The sequence below is a fragment of the Mesocricetus auratus genome, unplaced genomic scaffold (genome assembly GCF_017639785.1).
Source record: "Mesocricetus auratus isolate SY011 unplaced genomic scaffold, BCM_Maur_2.0 Super-Scaffold_100009, whole genome shotgun sequence".
Lineage (NCBI taxonomy): Eukaryota > Metazoa > Chordata > Mammalia > Rodentia > Cricetidae > Mesocricetus > Mesocricetus auratus.
Window position 1 is genome coordinate 47,997,506 of NW_024429193.1, and position 19,412 is coordinate 48,016,917.

At 43.8% G+C, this 19,412-nt stretch overlaps 1 protein-coding gene across 4 annotated transcripts in view; it reads left to right on the top strand.

The window, feature by feature from the left end:
- Nucleotides 1-15,506: 15,506 nt before the first annotated feature.
- Gpsm2 (G protein signaling modulator 2) overlaps nucleotides 15,507-19,412 on the top strand; it is a 41,483-nt gene continuing 37,577 nt past the window's right edge. The window contains exon 1 of one of the 4 annotated variants that reach the window (XM_013118115.3): nucleotides 15,507-15,811. In XM_013118115.3, coding sequence (XP_012973569.2) covers nucleotides 15,522-15,811 — 290 coding nt within the window. In that variant the 5' untranslated portion in view covers nucleotides 15,507-15,521. Of the gene's footprint in view, nucleotides 15,812-15,892; nucleotides 16,050-19,412 lie in introns of those variants that run through there. The other 3 variants (XM_005076652.4, XM_040752033.1, XM_040752032.1) reach the window with 3 other exon arrangements.

Below are 19,412 nucleotides of genomic sequence, written 5' to 3' on the forward strand. Positions count from 1 at the left end.
TCCCTCCCTCCCTCCCTCCCTCCCTCCCTCCCTCCCTCCCTGTCTTCCTCCTCTGCATTCTGTTTGTGGATCAGATGTAAGCTCACGGCTACTGTTCCAGAACCTTGCCTGTCTGCCTGCCTGTTGTCATGTTTCCCACCATGCCGGTCACAGACTAACCCTCTGGAACTGTAAGCAAGTCCCCAATTAAATGCTTTCTTTTATAAGTGGTGTCTCTTCACAGAAATAGAACAATAACTGAGACACCAATAATGAGCTGGGGCCTTCTACATCAATTATCAATTATGAAAACACACCACAGGCTTGTCCATAGGGCAGCCTAGTGGAGGCATTTTCTTAATTGAGGTTCTCTCTTCCAAAAAGACTCTAGCTTTTATCTGGTTGACATAAAACTGGCTAGTATATCCTGTCTCCACCTTTGGGGGGAGGATTACAAGTTGTGGGATTACAAATGCGCCTCATCATGACAAATTTATGCTGGGGACGGAATCCTGGGGTTCATGTCTACTCAACCAGCACTTTCCTGATAAAAATTCAGCCCGAGCCCTCATTTTATTTTTTGAGACTGAGTAAGTTACGTAGCTGGCCTGGGGCTCATATTCTTTCTCTTCCTTTTTTTTTAAGTCAGAAACAAGCTTATTTCACATGTCAACCCAGCTCCCTCTCCCTCCCCTCCTCCCCCACCCTCCCCACCAGGCCCCCCAGCCCCCCACCCAATCTCCACTCCAATCCCCAGGGAGAGTGAGGCCCTCCATGGTGGATATCCAGAGTCTGTCATTTCATCCAGGGCAGGGCCTAGTCCCTCCCACAAGAGTCCAGGCTGAGAGAGCATCCCTCATTGTGGGATGGGCACTCAAAGTCCATTTGTACGCCAGGGATAAATACTCTGGGGCTCATTTTACAGTCTACAACCATCTTGAGTTTGTTATCCTCCTGTTCAGCCTCCCTCACAGCTGGAAACACGGTCCTAATCCACCAGACGCAGCTCCATGACTGTCTTTTGATCTCAGTACCCCCATTCCCTGCTGGAGAGACGTCTGTGGTCCAGCTGTGGAAGAGAACGCCAGAATAACCTCATCTCCCTCCTCCCCTCCCCGTAAGGTAACCGTTATCTCAGCCACCTCCCCTCAAGATCCTAAACCCGCACTTCTGAGGTCAACTGTGCTGACTGAAGTAAAAGTAAGACTTAACTATTGGAGGCAGTGATGGAACCCCGCCCCCCCCCCCGCCCTGCCCTTTCCTAGACTGTCATTTAGAATATGGCAGACTTAGAATCAGGAGCCTTGAGGACCCGTTCCATCATTTTTTATTCCACACAAAAAACATGCTGCCCTGTCCTCAGAGGAAGCAATGTGACAGTCACCACCAAGAGGTAAAACAGGCCAGGCAATGGTGGTGCACGCCTTTAATCCCAGCCCTCAGGAGGCAGAGGCAGGTGGATCTCTGTGAGGTAAAACAGGGTGGCAGGAAGAAAAACTCACCTGCATCTAGGGGTCCCAATATCACACAGTGAAGAGTCTTGCAATGCAGATGAACCAAGCTTTAACTAGAAATCATATTTTATTTCTTTTGATCACTGCAAGTTGGTTGCAATTGAATGACGAAAAGCTGCCCTTCAAAACTGAGGTGTGTTGCCTCTCCTTTTAAGGGATTGATCTGAAAAGCCACAGGGAATTCTGATGCAATCTAAACTTTGTTTTTGTTTTTGTCTTTGTTTTTTTGTTTTGTTTTTGTTTTTTAAGACAGGGTTTCTCTGTATTGCTTTGGAGCCTGTCCTGGAACTCGCTCTGTAGACCAGGCTGGCTTCAAACTCACAGAGATCCGCCTGCCCCTACCTCCCCAGTACTGGGATTAAAGGTATGTGCCACCAATGTCCGGCTTGTCTTTAAGAGCAGTAATAAAAATGCTTAGTTTCACTCTTAAACTTTATGTTCTCTGCCTTTATTTCTAGCTGTGGATTTCTGTTTATCCATGAAGGAAAAAAAGTCAGCTGGTTCAAAAATAAGTCCCAAGCCACACCCAGGGGGCAGTCAGTCAGGGATTTTTGTGCCAGTCTATGATGTTTCTAAGATTAAAATATTTGCAGAGGTAATGTGACGAAACCTCCTCTGTGAGCACTGCATTAGATTCTGAGCTGGTAATCCGATCAGCTAAGTGGATCTCAGACCTATGGTCTGCCCACAAATGCGGTGTCTATAACCGTAACTGTATCTCATTCTGTGTGGTGGCCCAGCCTCATGTCATCATTGTGGCATGACAGCAGGGAAACTGCGATGGAGCAGCAGATCAATCCAATCCTCCCTCGAGAGCCAGGTGGATGTATTATTTATAGTCAGGCTTAGGGCATGAATGTGGTAGCCAGCTGTCGTGGAGTATTTGTCTAGAGGCTGTTTTGAAAATTTTTGAAGCTGAGCAAATCAGCATTTGGAGAAACACTTTTCTTTGCTTGTCTTTTTGTCTAGTTTTCCTGCTCATGTAGCCCTTTGTCGTCATAGATGGTCTAACCTGAACCATAACCCATGGACCTTGATCATGCTCAAGGAACACTTGGAAAGCAATTGATTTTCTAAAAATAGTTTTCACGATATTCTTACATGTTTATGGGGTATACATACATTCATGTGAGGGGATGTGCATGATGGAACAGGTGTGTGTGTGTGTGTGTGTGTGTGTGTGTGTGTGTGTGTGTGTGTGTTACAGGACAACCTCCAGTGTAAGTCCTCAGTCACTGGCTGGGCTCCTCACCACATAGACCGCCAGGCTCTCCGTCCCACCTCACCATCACTGGGATCAGAGATGTGGGCTATTGTGCTAGGCTCTTTGCATGGGTCCTGGGGATCTGAAGTTAGGTGCTCACACTTGCAAAGGAAGTGCTTTTATAGACCCATCTTCTCAGCCTTCCTAAGGTTTTCAGCACGCTAAATTTTAAACAAGTAATTTACTAATAACTTCCGGGCTGGTAAGATGGTTCAGGGGGTAAAGACACTTTCTGTGTAATCCTGGAGACTGGAGTTCGGTCCCTGAGACCTACTGCAGGCTTGGCACAAGTACCTTTACCTGAGCCATCTCAAAGGCCTAAGAGATGGACATGTGACTAAAATGCCAACACTTAGGCAGGAGGATCACAAGTTGGAGACTAGCCTGTTTCATGTAGCAAGTTCCAGGCCAGCCAGGGCTACATAGTGAAATCCTGTACGTGCTAGGAGCATTGGTAGAGTGTTTGCCTAGTATTCATGAATACCCATGTTTGATCCCCAGGATCAAGTGAGCAAGGAGTCATGTACCTGTAGTGTTAACACTCAAGAGGTGAAGTCAGGAGGATAAGGAGTTTAAGGTTATCCTGGACTGCTGGGCAGTGGTGGTGCATGCTTTTAATCTCAGCACTCGGGAGGCAAAGGCAGGTGGATTTCTGTGAGTTCGAGATCAGCCTGGTCTACAAAATGAGTTCCAGAATAACCTGTTACACAGAGAACCCCTGTCTCAAAAAAGAAAAAAGAAAAAAGAAAGAAAGGAAGAAAGAGAAAAGATTATCCTGCACTAGGTAGAGACTGACTTCAGATCAGCATGTGGCACATTGAACCCCATCTTAACAAACCAAAAATCAACCAACCAGGTCTCTTACCATATAGTGATATGTCTGATACTGTTGTAATCAGTTTATAAACTTCCATTGTCACATGTGAGTTTAGAATATTGTATATTAGTGTGAATGGTGGCGAGTGCTCTGGGGAATAGGTTAGGAAAAGACTTCTGAGAAAAACCTTCTTAGAGAGAGAGAAAAGATTTTTCCTGTGAATGGTGAGCCAGGAAAGAGGTCTCGGAGGACCAGCATTTTAGGCTGGAGCCTAAGGACCCAGAGGGACACAAAGTCAGCTATGAAAAGAAACAGAATGTTCCCGGCTGAGGTGACAAGTATAAGACCTGAAGATAAGAAAGTGCTTTGAGTATAAACAAGCTGGAAGCCAGCCGGGCAGCGGCAGAGGCTTAAAAAACATTCGGTGCTTCTTTACAATGCTGGTGAGAAGCCTAATTCTATGTGTTCAGTACATACGAAATAACCTGAGGAGAAGCTAAACACGTGTAAGTATTCAATACATACAAAATGACTCAGGGAGAAGCTAAACAGGCACTGGCAATGTGCTTGGGAAAGTGTCTGAGAAAAAGAGAAGACAAACCCCGCCTCCCTGGCCACACCTGCAGGTTTCTGGTACTGTACCACGGAGATGGACCACACAATCAATATGGAAATGAACTCAAAGGGCAAAAGATAACAGAAAGAGAAACGCACATGGTGCACCACCCTAGGAAAGGATTATGTGCGCGTTCACCATCCTTAGAATGTTTTGTATGAGGTGCTGAACACATTTGTGGTCAACTAAAGTTAACTTTTTAAAATTAAAATTGTGAATTGTTTTGAGACAGGATTCCATGTGTCCTAGGTTGGTCTCAAACTCCCTATGTCACGGAGGATGCCTGAACGTTTGATCCCCCTGCCTCCGCCCAGAGTGCTGGGATTACAGGCACTAGGAATCGAACCCAGGACTTTGTGCACACTAAGCAAGCACACTACCGACTGAGCCCACATCTCCAGCCCTACACTAGCACAAAAATACAAAAATCATTAACAGGATGACTTTTAGACACAGGGCATCTCCCAGACAAAAATCTCAGTGACCAAAATGAAGCTGCATCTCTGTTTTGTTTATTTACTTTTTATCAAAACAGGGTCTAACTGTAGCGTTGGCTATCCTTACTATGTAGACTAGGCTGGCTTCAGAGACCTGCATGCCTGTCCTGGGAATAAAGGTGTGTGACCCACTACGTCCAACCTGAAGCTATACCTTAATTTTTTTTTAAATTTTCATTATTGCTCTATTAAATGTGTGTGGATGTTTTGCCTGCATATATGTCTGTGTACCAGGCATGTGTCTGGTGTCTGTGGTGATCAGAAGAAGGGGCTACATCCCCTAGAACTGAACTTGCAGGTGATTCTGAGCCACCATTTGGGTGCTGAGAATCAAACCCTGGTCCTCTGGAAGAGCAGGTCAGTGCTATTAACCTATGAGCCATCACTCCAGGCCCTGTATCCTCTATATAAAAAATGTGTTGTTGTTGTATGTGTACACCTGTGTGTGTGTACCTGCATCAGGTCCCCTGAAACTGAGTTATAAGCAGTTGTGACCCTCCTGATGCAGGTGCTGGGAATTGAACCTGGGTCCTCTGGAAGAGCAGCTAGTGCTCTTAACCCCCGAGCCAGCTCCCCAGCCCTGCAGCTGTGTTTTCATACACATGGAGTCTGAACAAAAGTGAATCTGCCTTTCTGGACAACATGGGATCTCAATGAGGCCCTGTCTCAAAAAAGAAATAAAAATAAGAAAGAAGGGTTGCTTTTGCATGGTTCTAGGAAACGGACAGCCACCAGGAAGTCTTGAAACAAGTTCAATATATGTGTGGCCTTCATCCTTGCCTGATCTAGCTTAATCTGACCAAGTGTTTGTCTTTATGCATGCATTCCACAGAAGGATGCCTAGAATTTTTTTTTGTCTTAGATCTTTATACCTGGAAGAAGAAACCTCCCTCCTGAGAGGCTATGCTGCCTTGCTTATGGGGTGAAAGCCTGATAATGTCCTGGCTTCAGTTAGTGTGGGTGTCAACTTAACAAGACCAGTTCTTCCTTACTCAAGACACCACAATTGCCAAGACCACTGCTCAAGGAAGACAGGCTCTGGGGACATCCAGACTAGGGCCCGAAACCTGCTATTAGCACTTTCTGGTTTTACAATGTGGTGCAAGTTTTCTAAAATCTCTGATTTTTATTTTTCTACTTTATGAAATGACGGTGACAGCTGGACTTCAAAAGATTCCTGGCTGAGCCCTGCACAGCTTGGTCCTGGAAAGCAGACAGGGTGCCACAGGAGTGAAGGACAGGCCCAGGAAAGCTGGGACTGGGTGGGCTGTGCTTGCTGGGACTGAGCAGCGCCTTAGTGCAGATGTCTCTGGAGTGGAGCACTCAGGCTGTGAACATCTGGGGAAGGGAGCTGCAGGCTGGGCCTTCTGGGCACTGTCAACATTCCCACACAGACCAGACGAAGGCTTTACCAATTCCTAGGGTCTGAAGCACTGGGGTATTTGTCCATTATACACATTCACTCGGTTTCCTCTGCTCCCTAAGAATAAAAAAAAAAAAAAGCGTGTTTACTTCTTGTACTATCTGCCACACCTAGGCATGGAAGCCACTACTACAGAACCAAAGTCCTGGGCCTTATTAATCCGTCTCCACCCTCACCCCAGCATGAGCCATTCTAAGCCAGTTACATATTGGGAACATTAAAAACAAATAATGTAGTGCATTAGGGTTGGGCTGTGTCTATTTTAGCTTTAACACGCATAGAATTTAGAGCAGTGCTTGCCATATAATGTCCCATAAATACTAGCTTATAACAATATTAACTGAAGTCAGTGGGATAGCCCAGCAGATAAAGGCACTGGCTGCCTAGCCTGACAACCCGAGTTTGATCCCGCATGGTGAAAGGAGAGAACAGACTCCCCAGTGCTGTCTAATGGCCTTCACACAGGTGTCATGGCACGGGGGTGCCCACCAATTCAATGTGTGCACACAGAGTAAAATGCATTCAGCTATAACAAATGCTAGTAAAAGGGCTGGGGGTATAGCTCAGTAGTAAAGCACTTGTCTAGCATCCCAATGACCCCATATTTAATTCCTACCATTGGAAAAAAATAGCTATTATATAGGAATCTTAACCTTTTAGTCAATCTGTATCATTTTAAAAGCTAAAAGATTCGAAATGCAAACCTGTTATAAAGCAGAAATATGTCAGTTATCAGTACTCCCATAACCCTTGTAAACAAACCTATGTAGCTCCTTTCAAATAAATTAGAAACCGCATGATTATGAAGTAAATATTAGCTCAGCTGATGCCGAAATGCCAATCTTTATTGGACAACATCGGCTTCTATATTACATACCAGAAAGGGAAGCGATGCCCATACGTTAGGTAAACAACCCACATTTAGCTTTTTAAGATGGGCTTGTGTAGGTTTAATAGGCATTAATTAGCTAACTGCTGGGTGAGTATTTCTTTCCCCTCTCAAGCAATGCCATCATTTCAGAGGTGGAAACAGTATGATGCTGAACAATTCTGTCCCAGAAACAGTGATCTGCTCAGAGCATAACAGCACTCTGTACCTGCAACACACTCTCAGCAGCATGCACCCTGTCACACACACCGAACCAACCTCATTACACACTAGGAGGGAACCAATGGCATCACCATTTACATGCATGGGCTGTTCAAGAGAGGAAGACATGCAGTTAAAATTATGCCTGGGTCAAGAGCCTGTAGTGCCCTGAAATCAAACATTTGTTGAGAAATGAAGAAAATATTTATTGGAGGCCTAGTACCATTTTGTTGGTACCATCTCAGTAACTCCCACAACTCTCAAGAAGCAACCCAGCTTCCTTTGCTATTATACCACGTATCACAAGGAAGAAGAAACAATCAGACTGAGAGTTATGCTTTTTGCTCTCTCTTCTCCAAGACTGGTAATTAGATTATTATTGTTACTGCAACAAATTGCTAAGGAAAAATTTCAGTGAATGCCATTTAAAAGTTTGTGATGGATACTCTCAGTTGTCGACTAGACTTAGAATGGCCTAGGAGGCAAGCTGCTGGGTCTTCTGAAAGGTTTTATGGGTGGGGTGAAGGCTCACTCTGAATGCGGTGGTACTGTTCCATGTGTGGTGTCCAGGACTGAATCAAAGGGAGAAAAGCAAGCTAAGGATCAGTGTTTATCTTTCTCTGCGTCCTGACTGCAGATGTAGTGTCAACTGCCTCATATTCCCCACCTCTATGGACTGTCCCCTGGAACTGTGAGTTAAAACACCTTCCTTACACAGTTTTCAGCAGGCATTTTGTCACGGCGATTAAAAAAAGTAACTAACAGAAGAGCTAACTGGCTCTTCCTGGTGCTTATGAGCTGGGACTTAGAACACCAAGTTTCTCCTCTGAGCTGGAATGGAGGGAGCAGCAGGATTTCCAGACAGAAAAGACTGGAGAGAGCAGAAACACGAAGGGAAAACAAGACACTTGTTTCAAGGCTATCCACCCCACATAAGGTTAAGACTGGGAGGGCTTCCTTTTCACGCCTACTCACACTGATTGGACCTCTTTGGATTGGTGCCTGCTAGTCTTTCAGCTGGTTTCCAGGCTCATTTTGACTACCTGGCACCTACTACGAATGATATCATCCCAGTTTGGTTGTTGTCTGCTGAGGTCTTCTAAGACAAGAGCTTAATACAAGATAATGACCTTCCATAACTCTAAAATAAAGCTATTACAATTTAGTGACACAGTACAGAACAAATTTGTTCTTTCAGTGCTTCAGGCTGGAAGTCAGACATTAGATTCACCAATCAAAAGACCAAGCACTGGCATTGCTACCTTCCCTGTGGAGGCTGCCAGAAAGTCTGTTCCCTTGTGTTCTCTAGCTTCTAGGGACCATCTGCATCCTGTGATCCTGACCCCTTTCTCCATCTTCAGTGACATCACAGCATCTCCAATCCTGCTGCTTCTGATATTCCTGCATCCCTCTATCACTCATCAGGATCCCTGTGGTTATCTTGGACCTACCCAGATAATGCAAAATAATGTCTCCTTCCAGAGACCCTTAGTCATGTCTGCACAGCCCCTTTGACACGGAGGGTAACTGATTTACAGATTGGGAGACTAGCGCATGGACATCTTTGAGGACCAATTGATTTACCACAGTGCTCTTTCATCCCTAAGCAGTATCCTTTGCGTCTCCAAAGGACACTTCAGCCTCCAAATGCCTGTTCTGATGTGGGGCTTTGTTAGCCCATGGAATCCCTGGACTTTGTTGAGGTGTAGTAGATGCACTAGGAGGATGTAGCGACATCGGTGGAATGGTTGTTTAGTATGCATGAAACCCTGGGTTGAACCCTCTGCACGTGGTGGTGTACACCTGTAATTCTAGCACTAAGGAGGTAGAATGAGGAACAGAAGTTCAATATCATCATCAGATACACAGTGAGTTCCAGGCATCTGGAACTCTGTCTCAAATGAAACAAATAGGACTTTAGAGATGGCTCAGTGGATAGAGAGGCTTGCTTGAGGACTTGAGTTTGACTGTCCAGGACATACAAGGTAGAGAAGGAAAAGTGACTCCTATAAATTGTTCTCTGACCTCCATGTCACACTATATCCCAACGGATAAATACATGCAACAAAATTTTTGAAAACAAAACAATAAAAACTGGGGTGTTGTGGAATACTATTTTAAGATGTGTTATACTTGTTTATGCTGTGGAATATTTAATGATGCAAAGATATGTTGCATTCTTTTATGTTGCATTTGTTTAACTCTGTGAAGCTGTGCTACTTTGCCTACCTAAACCACATGATTGGTCTAATAAAGAGCTGAACAGCTAATAGCAAGGCAGGAGAAAGGATAAGCAGGGTTGGCAAGCAGAGAGTATAAATAGGAGGAGAAATCTGTGGAGAGAAGATCGAGGAGCAGAAGAAAAGGAGGAGATGGGACTCCAGGGACCAGCCATCCAGCTATACAGCAAGCCACAGAGTAAGTAAAGAAAGGTATATAGAATAGAGAAAGATAAAAGCCCAGAGGCAAAAGATAGGATAATTGAAGAAAAGCTGGCTAGAAATAAGCCCTAGCTAAGGCCAGGCATTCGTGTGTTTTTATTAGAGAGCTGGGTGATGGGTCCCCAAAAGACTCAGAGTTAAAAAAAACAACATACCAGCAGTTGGGTTCTTAGCTCAGTCTTACTGAGAACCTTGGTAAATTGTCTTAGGGATCTGAACCTTTTTTTCCACACCACAGAATGGTGGCAGTATGGGAATTAATGAAGTAAGTAGACAGAGTAGCTTCCTCAATGTCTAAATTTTGTGGGTCCTTAATAAATAGCAGATTTTTTCCTCTTGTCTAAATTCAGGCATGTGATGGTAGACATTAAAAAAATCAGTACTTAAAAGGGTCTTTGGAGCTAGCATAGTAGAGGAAGTCTCATAAGACTTCTAGATGGCTTGACAAAAAAAAAAAAACCAGGAGATGGCATTCTAACAAGTTATGAGTGGAGGCAATGACTAGAATTCTAGGTATTCATGTGTTATTGTTGTTTTTAAAAGAACAACTACTGTCTTCATAATCCCAACTATGCACATTGGCATAATTGTTTATAGGTGCTCATGGGGGATTAATTCCAGGACCCCTGGGGATGCCAAAATTCACCTAAGTACCTTATACCAAATGACAAAGTATTTGTATGTAACCCTCACACTCTTCCTGTGCATTTGGAATCATTTCTAGGTTTTAATTGTTCGGTTTTAATTGTCAACTGGACACAACATAAAGTCATTTGTGGAGACAGTGGCAACCAGGGATTGTTTAAGTCAGGTTGGCCTGTGGGCACATCCATAGGGGGATTCTCTTGATTGCTTTAATTGACTGGGAAGAACCAGGCTGAAAGGTTGGTAGAATTCCCTGGGCTTGGGTCCTGCACTGTGTAAGAGTAACAAAGCTAGCTGAGCAATAAGCGTGTATGAGTCATTCCCTCTGCTCTTGACTGTGGGTCTGATGTGACCGGTTCCTTCAAGTTTGTGCACGGACTTCCTCAAAATGACAGCGTGTAAGCTGGAATTGTGAGTGGTTCCTTTTTGTCAGAGTGTTTTATCACTGCCACAGAAATGAAACTAAAACATCAATACATCCCAGATGACCTGAATTAGTTACTTTTCTATTGTGAAAAGGCAACCGGCCCAAGGCATCTTATAGGAGAAAGCAATAAGTGGGACTCACAGTCACAGTAGGGAGCGTGGCAGATGGGCGCATGAAGCAGTAGCTGAGGCCTTACAGCTAGACACAACAGGGAATGGCATGGGACTTTGAAACTGCAGAGCCTACCTGCAGTGACACACCTCCTCCAACAAGGCACACTCCTGAATCCTTCCCAAACACTTCCACTAACTGACGATCAAGTATTCAATATATGAGCTTAGGAGGCAATTCTCATTCTAACACCCCATGTGCAGTTGTTACACTGTATTTCTTGGGAAATACAAGTCCGAATATGTGTAGTGTTTCAATACACAATTGGTTGAATCTGTAAAATATAGGACTCATCAATTTGGAGGCCAAGAGTATCTGGAGAACAACTGGACCTGGCTTCTTGAGAAGTGAGATTGGTCTGAAAAGTGACTTCCAGTAAGGCACAAGGGCTTACTTGTCCCGGTAACCCAAACACTCAGGAGGTTGAGGCACGAGGACTGCCATGATTTTAAAGTCAGCCTCTGCTACACAGCCAGTGCCAGTCCAGCCAGAGCAACACATAGCAAGACCTTTCATTAAAAAAAAAAGAAGGTAGCTTAGTTCTTTATGTCTCCGAGATATGTCTACTGGGGTCATGCTGGTTCAACAGCAAATGTCTGGGAAGCATCCGTGACAAATAATTGAGATGGAGTGTAACCACTAAGAGTAAAAAGAGTTCCACATGATGACAATTTAGGTTGCTAGGATATGCTGTCCAAAGGAACCTCTGGGCACATCTGCAATCCCATAATTAAAACTGATAATAGCATCATAAAACGGAGGAATTATCTTCAGAGGAGAGCATGTGAGTAAGAGCAGCGAGCCAGCTCTTCAAAGGTAGGCTCAGCACAGTCATGAGAGGCTCCTGCCTCTTCCAGGTAGCCTACCCTACTAAGTGGTCCTCTGAGAGACAGGGCAGCTCGTTTGCACATGCCTCCACATGGATCAAAAGCACCAAGCTGCCTCTGCTGCCTGGCAGCCTCCAAGTCATCCCACTGCTGTTTCGTTTGCATTATTTAAAAGATGGGGAAGCTGAAGTTCCTGTGAAGACACGTTATGGCCACTAGAATTTCCATTGCAAAGCGCTGGTCCTGCCCTGTGCTTTTCTCCTAAGTTGTTGCCTTTATGTATAGTAGGTCATTTAATTCCCTAATAGTCCTTGAAGTACTAAGTGTTTAGTATTAAACTTTGCCAATCACATGTGGCTCCCCTTATGACTTTATTTTGAATTAGTAAGAGACACAAAGATGTCAAAAGTGTAGCCTTGAGACAGACTGGTTCAGCTGCTCACTAGGCAAGCGGATGTCCTTTGGTGTGATTTAGCTTTCTGTTACTGTGACAAAATGCCTGAAATAATAGTCAACTTAATAAAGAGATAAAAAGTGCTGGCACTAAAGCATGTACCACTGTTTCCTTCAAAAAAAATACGGTGTTGGTAATTAACCTTAGAGTCATACGTGTGCCGGGCAAACACTGTGACACTGATCTATAGTCCCAGCCATCATCTTTGAATTAAACTCTTAAAGATCATTTTGAGTGTTTTGCTTAAATGTATGTGTACCACATGTCTGTACCTGAGGAAGTCAGAAGAGGGCATCAGATCCCCCTGGAATTGGAGTTATGAATGGTTGTGAAGTGGGTGCTGAGCCATCTCTCCAGCCCCATCATCTTAGATTTTGTGAAGTGGGTGCTGAGCCATCTCTCCAGCCCCATCATCTTAGATTTTGGCTCGACATGGGTTGGACCATCTTATTCTATTTTTCACATTTGTCTTTGATTTGAAAATATTTTGCAAGGCAGTGTTGTACCCCTTTAATATCAGCACTGGGGGGTCACAGAAGCAAGCAGATTCCTATGAATTTGGGGCCAACCTGGTCTACAGAGTGAGTTCCAGGACAGCCAGGGTTACACAGAGAAACCCTGTCTAGGAAAAAAAAACCAAACCTTTCTTGAGTTGTATCTCCTAGATCACCAGTTCTCTTTTTATCTGTCTCTTAGTCTGTCAAATCTGTGCACTGCATTTTAAATTTCAGTTGTTTCCCTATTTTATTTTGTTCCCTATTTTAGTTGTTTTTCCTAGAATTTTTATTGGATTCTTTTTAAAACCTGCCTGTTTTTTTTTTCAGCCCTTGACTCATGCTTTTATTTCTTCCTTCCTTCCTTTCTTTTTTTCCCTTCCCCCCTCCCTCCCCAGACAGGGTTTCCTTGTGTAGCTTTGGAGGCTGTCCTGGAACTACCTCTTGTAGACCAGGATGGTCTCAAACTCACAGAGATCCACCTGCCTCTGCCTCCCAAGTGCTGGGATTAAAGGCGCGTGCTGCCACTGCTGGGCTATTTCTTTAAATATGTTAAACATTCTAATTTTATGATCTATGCCTTACTTCAGTTTCAAAGTCTGTGTGGGTAAATTGTGCTTTTTTGTCCTCTGTGGATCTTTATATAAGCTATCATGTTTCTTTGTGTAAATTCTGATTTGATTAAGAGTTTTGATTTTTTGGAACTTTTTCTGTATAATGTTGTGTGGGGATCTGGCTAAATTTGACTTCTCTAAAGTTGGTTTACCTAACTGGCTGGGAATACCATCAAACCAAAATCAGGTTAAAGCAAAATGCTCCAGTTTTTAAGACAAGTTTTAATTTAAAATTCAGAGGCAGATAGGACTGGAGAGATGGCTTAGATATGGCTCTTCTTAGGACACATAACAGGCTGCCTGTAACTCCAGGGGATCTAGAGTCCTCTTCCAGTTCCCACATGGCATTCACATAGGCACACACATATACACAAATAAGCATAAATTTAAACCTTTACAGAAAATGTAAAGTAAAAAACATTCTCCTAGGATCTAGTTTTTCTTATCCTCTCGGAGATGCCTCCACTAGCAGTCTCAAGCAATGGAAACATGGTATTTTCCTTGTTAACATACATTTTGCTTTTTTTGTAGTCCATCATTTGTTATAGTTTCATGCTTTTATTTCTTTAAATATATTAAACATTTTATTATTTATGTCATGTTTCAGTTTCAAAGTCTGTGTGGGATATATATGTGTGTATATATAAATGTTCTTAAGTACAGTTATTAAGGTGTATTATATGTAAATACATATGTATATATTCTGTTTTTTAAAGATAATGTCTCATTATGTAGCCCTGGCTGGCCTGCAACTCACTGTGTAGACAAGGATGGCCTCAGACACACAGAGATCTACCTGCCTGTGCCTCCCAAGAGCTGGGTGGGATTAAAGGTATGTCCTGGGATTAAAGATAGCTCTTGTTACTTTCTAAATTTTTGATCATTAAATGTTTTCAAGTAGAAAAATGCACACTCTGATGTATGTATGCTTTTTGAAAGATGGCTTGCAAGACCTGGGTGATTAAGAACATGTTCATAACTGGTAGCAGAGACAGAAAGTAAAACCTATGAAAGAAGAGATGAGAAATGGTTCACTTTGGCTATGCTGAATTTGAAATACTTCTGTTGTGGTTTAATATATCAATACTCATAAAGAATTTATGAGTATGGAGGAATTATAATACCTACCTCTGAAACTGTACAAGCAGCTAATTCAGCTGTTCCTAAAAAACCCGGTGTTAAGGGTGATAAAAACAAGGGCACCATTTATTGAGCCGCTTCAATGTGTCAGCAGCAGTGTTAACCATTTCATAAACTTTACCTCCTGAAGCATCATAACAAACCTTATTAGAGGAGAGCTCGTTATCCATGTTTTACAAGTGAGGAAGCTAAGGCTACAGAGGACGCCTAACTTGCTTAAGGTCAGTCAGTCGGAAGGTGCCGGGCTGGAACTCAAACCCAGGTCTAGTTGCTGCTAACACTATCTCTAAACAATTTTCCATGACGCCCACTTAAGGAGAAAAGTTCCTTGGAACAGTGGTCATGGCCATCATCATAGAGATACTGAAACCTGGATTTCTCTAACACGTGTCCAAACCTGTAAACGTTAAAATTTCACCCTAATGGAGAAATAACCAATGGCTATATAATGTCACCAACATCATCAGCTTCATGCCAGAGAGACTCTAATTTGAGCATTTTATGAAGAACGAATTAAGATCTATTTTTTGGTGAGCTTGACTTGAAGACATGAATAGAATGGTAATGTAGCTGCTGAAACTGATTCAACTCGACACTGTTTTTCCTGGGAGCCAGCGCTCCTGCGGTCAAAAGAAGTTTGCTTTCCCAACAGCTGGAAACGCCAGAATTGTGACACAGCCTCAAGAACTGAGGCTCCTTGTTCAGACTTTCACACGGGACCCTCTGTTCCTTTCACACAGGCCTCTTTCTTTCTCACATCTGCCTCTTGGAAGACTTTCCCAGGGCGGGACTGAGCCTGCAGGGAAAGAGACACTGGGTTGGGGCTCCGGCGTTCAAAGTCTGAACTAGACCCGGCCTGAACTCTGATGTTTATTGTCCCACTTTTCGGCGTCTGAAGGAGAAATTCGAGAACAATACACTTCTAGTTGGTGGCCGAGGATCGGAGGGAAGCAACGGGAGGACCGAGTCCCACAGCCTCGGAGGCAAGCTCAGAGGTCCTTCTGGAGGAGGGAAACCGGGCTCCCATAGCCCCGCCCTCCAGTCGCCTAGCCCCGCCCCCGCCGTCGCCATTGGCCGGTCCAAAAGACGCGGGGCGTTGTCGGTTTGAATGGGAGAGCCTGGAGCTGGACGCAGGCGCAGAGGAGCACAGGCGCTGAGGGATCCCGGCTGGCGGTGGGACACTGAGAGGCCCGGGGGGGCGTCCGAAGCTCTGGCCCACGTGACCCGCCGGGGGCGGGCGCTGGGGGCGCGCGCCGGCCTCCCGCGGTGCCCCTGCTTGGCTGGGCGGCGTCGCGGCGGGGACCCGCCTCGGGGGAGCGCCGTGGTCCCCAGTCTGCGGCCGGAGGCACTCACCCCTGCAGCGCCATCGCCTTCCCGGGAGCCGCTGGCCGGAGGGAGGTGAGCGGAGCCTGAGGGGACGACCGACAGGGGCCTGCGGGAGGTCTCGGGCCACCTGAGCTCCGTGGGCTGGCTCGGTTGGCGCTGGGATCTCTGGGCTCCGCTGGGGGCTTCGCACCCGCACCAGCGCTCGGCTGTTTTCCTCTAAATGAGGGGAGAATGGGGAGCTGGTTCTGCAGATCTTGCTAACATTTGCTGGGATGCAGCGACTTCACGCGTTTTCCGAACGTAACAGACAGTAGGTACAAAGCCGTCTCCCGGTGGAATCGAATCTGAGGCTCGTCGCCCGCCTCCAAGCCAGACAGTTTTTTTCCCCCCAAATCACTTTTAATTAAACTCATGAACTTTTGGAACTCAGACCTGTGGGTTTCTATTAGCAGGTGAAATTGATAGATTGTTGCAAACAATTTTAAAGCGGGCGTAAAATGTTGAGACCTTTCCCCGAAACCTGTAAACTTACCTTTAAATGAAAGTGGAAACCCCAATTTCCTTGTATTTTAATGGTAAACAACTAGGTAATGTTAACCAGTATCATTTGAATTCTGTTGAAACGAGTAGGGATGGAAAATTTATTTGCCTCAATGCATAATTTAGCCGTACTGTAGAATTAGAAGAGATACGTTCTTGACTTTCTCGGCGGCTCGTATTGATTGGAGTGCTGTGTGGTTTGTGTTGGAAATGCCTGTCCCCAAACGGACATGAATTTTCAGGCTGCTGCTTTGGAAGGTTACACAGAAAACTTCCCGGCATGTTAGTGTAACTATCGTGTTTGCTTCGGATATGAGCACTTTCGCGTGGGGTTTCTACAAGCCGGACGGGGCACCGGCTCGTTTTCCAGAAGTGCAAAAGCGAAGATCGCTGTCGTTTGACGTGAGGAGGGTGGGGGCTTAGGGATGCCTGACTGTTCTTTCCAGGTCTTGGAAGCTGTTTCGAATTATAATTCAAGGATTGGACTGGCTGTGAACTCAGAAAAAGTGGGATATTGTAGAAGCATGTCGCACAGAAAAGTAGTTTAAGTGAATTTTCACTAAGACAGTGTTACAAATATGTTTTAATGCAAATCTGAGATTTTATACTAGGCTAAAATTTTTTTTTAAGTACTGGAATATAGTAGTTTTAAACATGGCTCCCAAACCGACTCTGTGCCTGAGTTTGAGCCCTGAGCATGTGAACACTAGACAAGAGTTCTATCGCTGAGATACATCCTTGCTTATTTATTTATTTAAGACAGAGGGATGCTAGGTTTCCAGGGCTGGCTTGCAAATTGGAATCCTCCTGTCTCAGCCTCCCCAGTAGCTGGGGTTACAGCTGTGCACAAGTTACACCTATAGTAAAATGGCTTTTTTTTTTCTGCCTCTTTCTTTCTTTCATTGTTTTGAAACTCGGTCACAGGTAGCCCAATTTGGGCTTGAACTCTTTGGTCCTTCTGCCTCTACCTTTCCCAGTGCTGTGATTACAGGTATTATATCACACACACACACACACACACACACACACACACGCACGCACGCACGCACGCACGCACGCACGCACGCACGCGCGCTCGCGCTTAGAGTCAAATCCAGGGCAGGTGTATGCCAAGCAAAAACTAAACCACATCCCCCAGCGCTTTTGCCTTTTCTTATCCATAAAATATTCCAAGATTTACCAAAAGAAAAACAAACCAAACAAACAAACAAAAAACCCACGAACTGTGGGCATTTATTTTAAGATTGTGTGATTAATAAGTTATTGGTCTCAAAGCACTAGCTGTATGTAGAACATTTAAATCCCCGCTGTCTATCCCATTTGTAGCACATTATTCTAATTAAAATCACCTTTAGGTTCCGTGTTTTGTTGTGAAATGTGAAGGAATGTTTCTAACTATGGGTTGCTTTTATTGCCTTCTAAATCAAGTAACACTTCCCACTGTAACCTTCACTGTAAAACTGAAATGTATTAAACCCTTGTCTTTGCATTATTGCCAGATTTTTTTTGTCTTTTGAAGTGCTGGGGGCTGAACCCTGACTTTGCCCTCACATGCTTCCACTTGTACTGAGCTGTACCCCCTACCCCAGCATTAGTGAATTCTTTGCTGCCTCATAGATTTTGTCTTCTTCTCAGGCAAGAAATCTAAGGATGATGGTGGGACATCTGTTATGCACAGAATAATGTACTTGGTGTTCTGAGATGACCAAAAAGGCTTCTGAGACTTTGCAGTATTTTTCTCTTTCTCCTCATGCTGCCCCATATGATGCTGCCAGTTTCTCTCCCTAACATCTAATTTTACTATTTCTTTGCTGGAAAACAAAAACCCTACAAGGCTCCCAATTGCAGAAATACAGTGCCAGATATGTGCCTCAGCCAGATGTGTCTCAGCTGGTCTGTCCTACCTTCTGAGACTCTGGCTCCTGACAGTGCTCGCCCCGAGCAGGCTGAACACCCCACCTCTTCACCTTTGCTTGTATAGGTTCCCTTAAATAGACTGCTTTGCTTCTGTTTGCCTAATAAGTTCCACCATCCTTCAGTGCCTGCAGTACAAATTTCCTTGCTTCCACAGAGGGTTTTTTTCCTTTTTAATTAGAATTCTTCTCATATAACCTCATAAAATTAAACTGAATAGAAATGTTTCCTTCCATAGAGTATTAACAACTTGCTTTATATTTAAGATCATGTTTTATGTATAGTTTCCTATAAAAATTCTAAACTTAAATTTTCTTTTGTTGGATGTAACGTTTTTGCATTTGGGATTCATTTTTGCTTTAGAATATGTTTGATGTTGATGATGTCTTTGCAAGAGAACTGATATAATGCTGCTTACCAAGGAAGACCAGTTCTTTACAGTCTCACTGTTTAGTCTTGTACATGTACTGACTGATTAAAGTTGGCAGTTGACTAACATTGGCACAGTGGCTTATCTTATCCACTGGGAATACTTTTAAGACCCCTGTCTTGAAACCTTGAATAGCACCTAACTAGTCTTTTCCTTTATAAGCTAAAGTGTAATACATGTGATAATTTATAAAGTAGATGAAATAACAATAGCAATAATAAAATAGAGCAGTCATAGCAGTATACTGTAATGAAATTCTCAGCATCTCTGCTCTTGTGCTTTGAAACCATTAATAAATAAAATAAAGATTACTTGAATGAGGACTGCAATACTGTGACATTTACTGATCAGGATAGTTAATGGTAAATTACTACAGGGCAGGTAGCATATACAGCATGGATACACAGGACAAAATGATGATTCACTTTCTTGGTAGAACTAGGGAATTTCATCTTGCTTAGAATGGTTCATAAGTCAAGTCTTATGAATTATTTGCTGTCTGGAATTTAGCACTTAATTGTTTTGAACTGCAACTGACTAGAGATAATTGACACTAAAAGGGACAGTCACAGTTGGATTACTGTGGTAATACATGGCAACGGGTCATGTTTCCAAGTGGCTTGGCAACTAGTTTTTCTTAGAGTTGCACGCTTTCCATTGTTGACTAACAGTTGTTCCCTTTCTCTATAGCAGTAATAGTCGTGAAACATTTATTTCTTAATTGTTTGCCCAATAATTTGTGTGGTCTCTGAAAAGGTAAAATTTTAAACACCATCTTTATTTACTAAC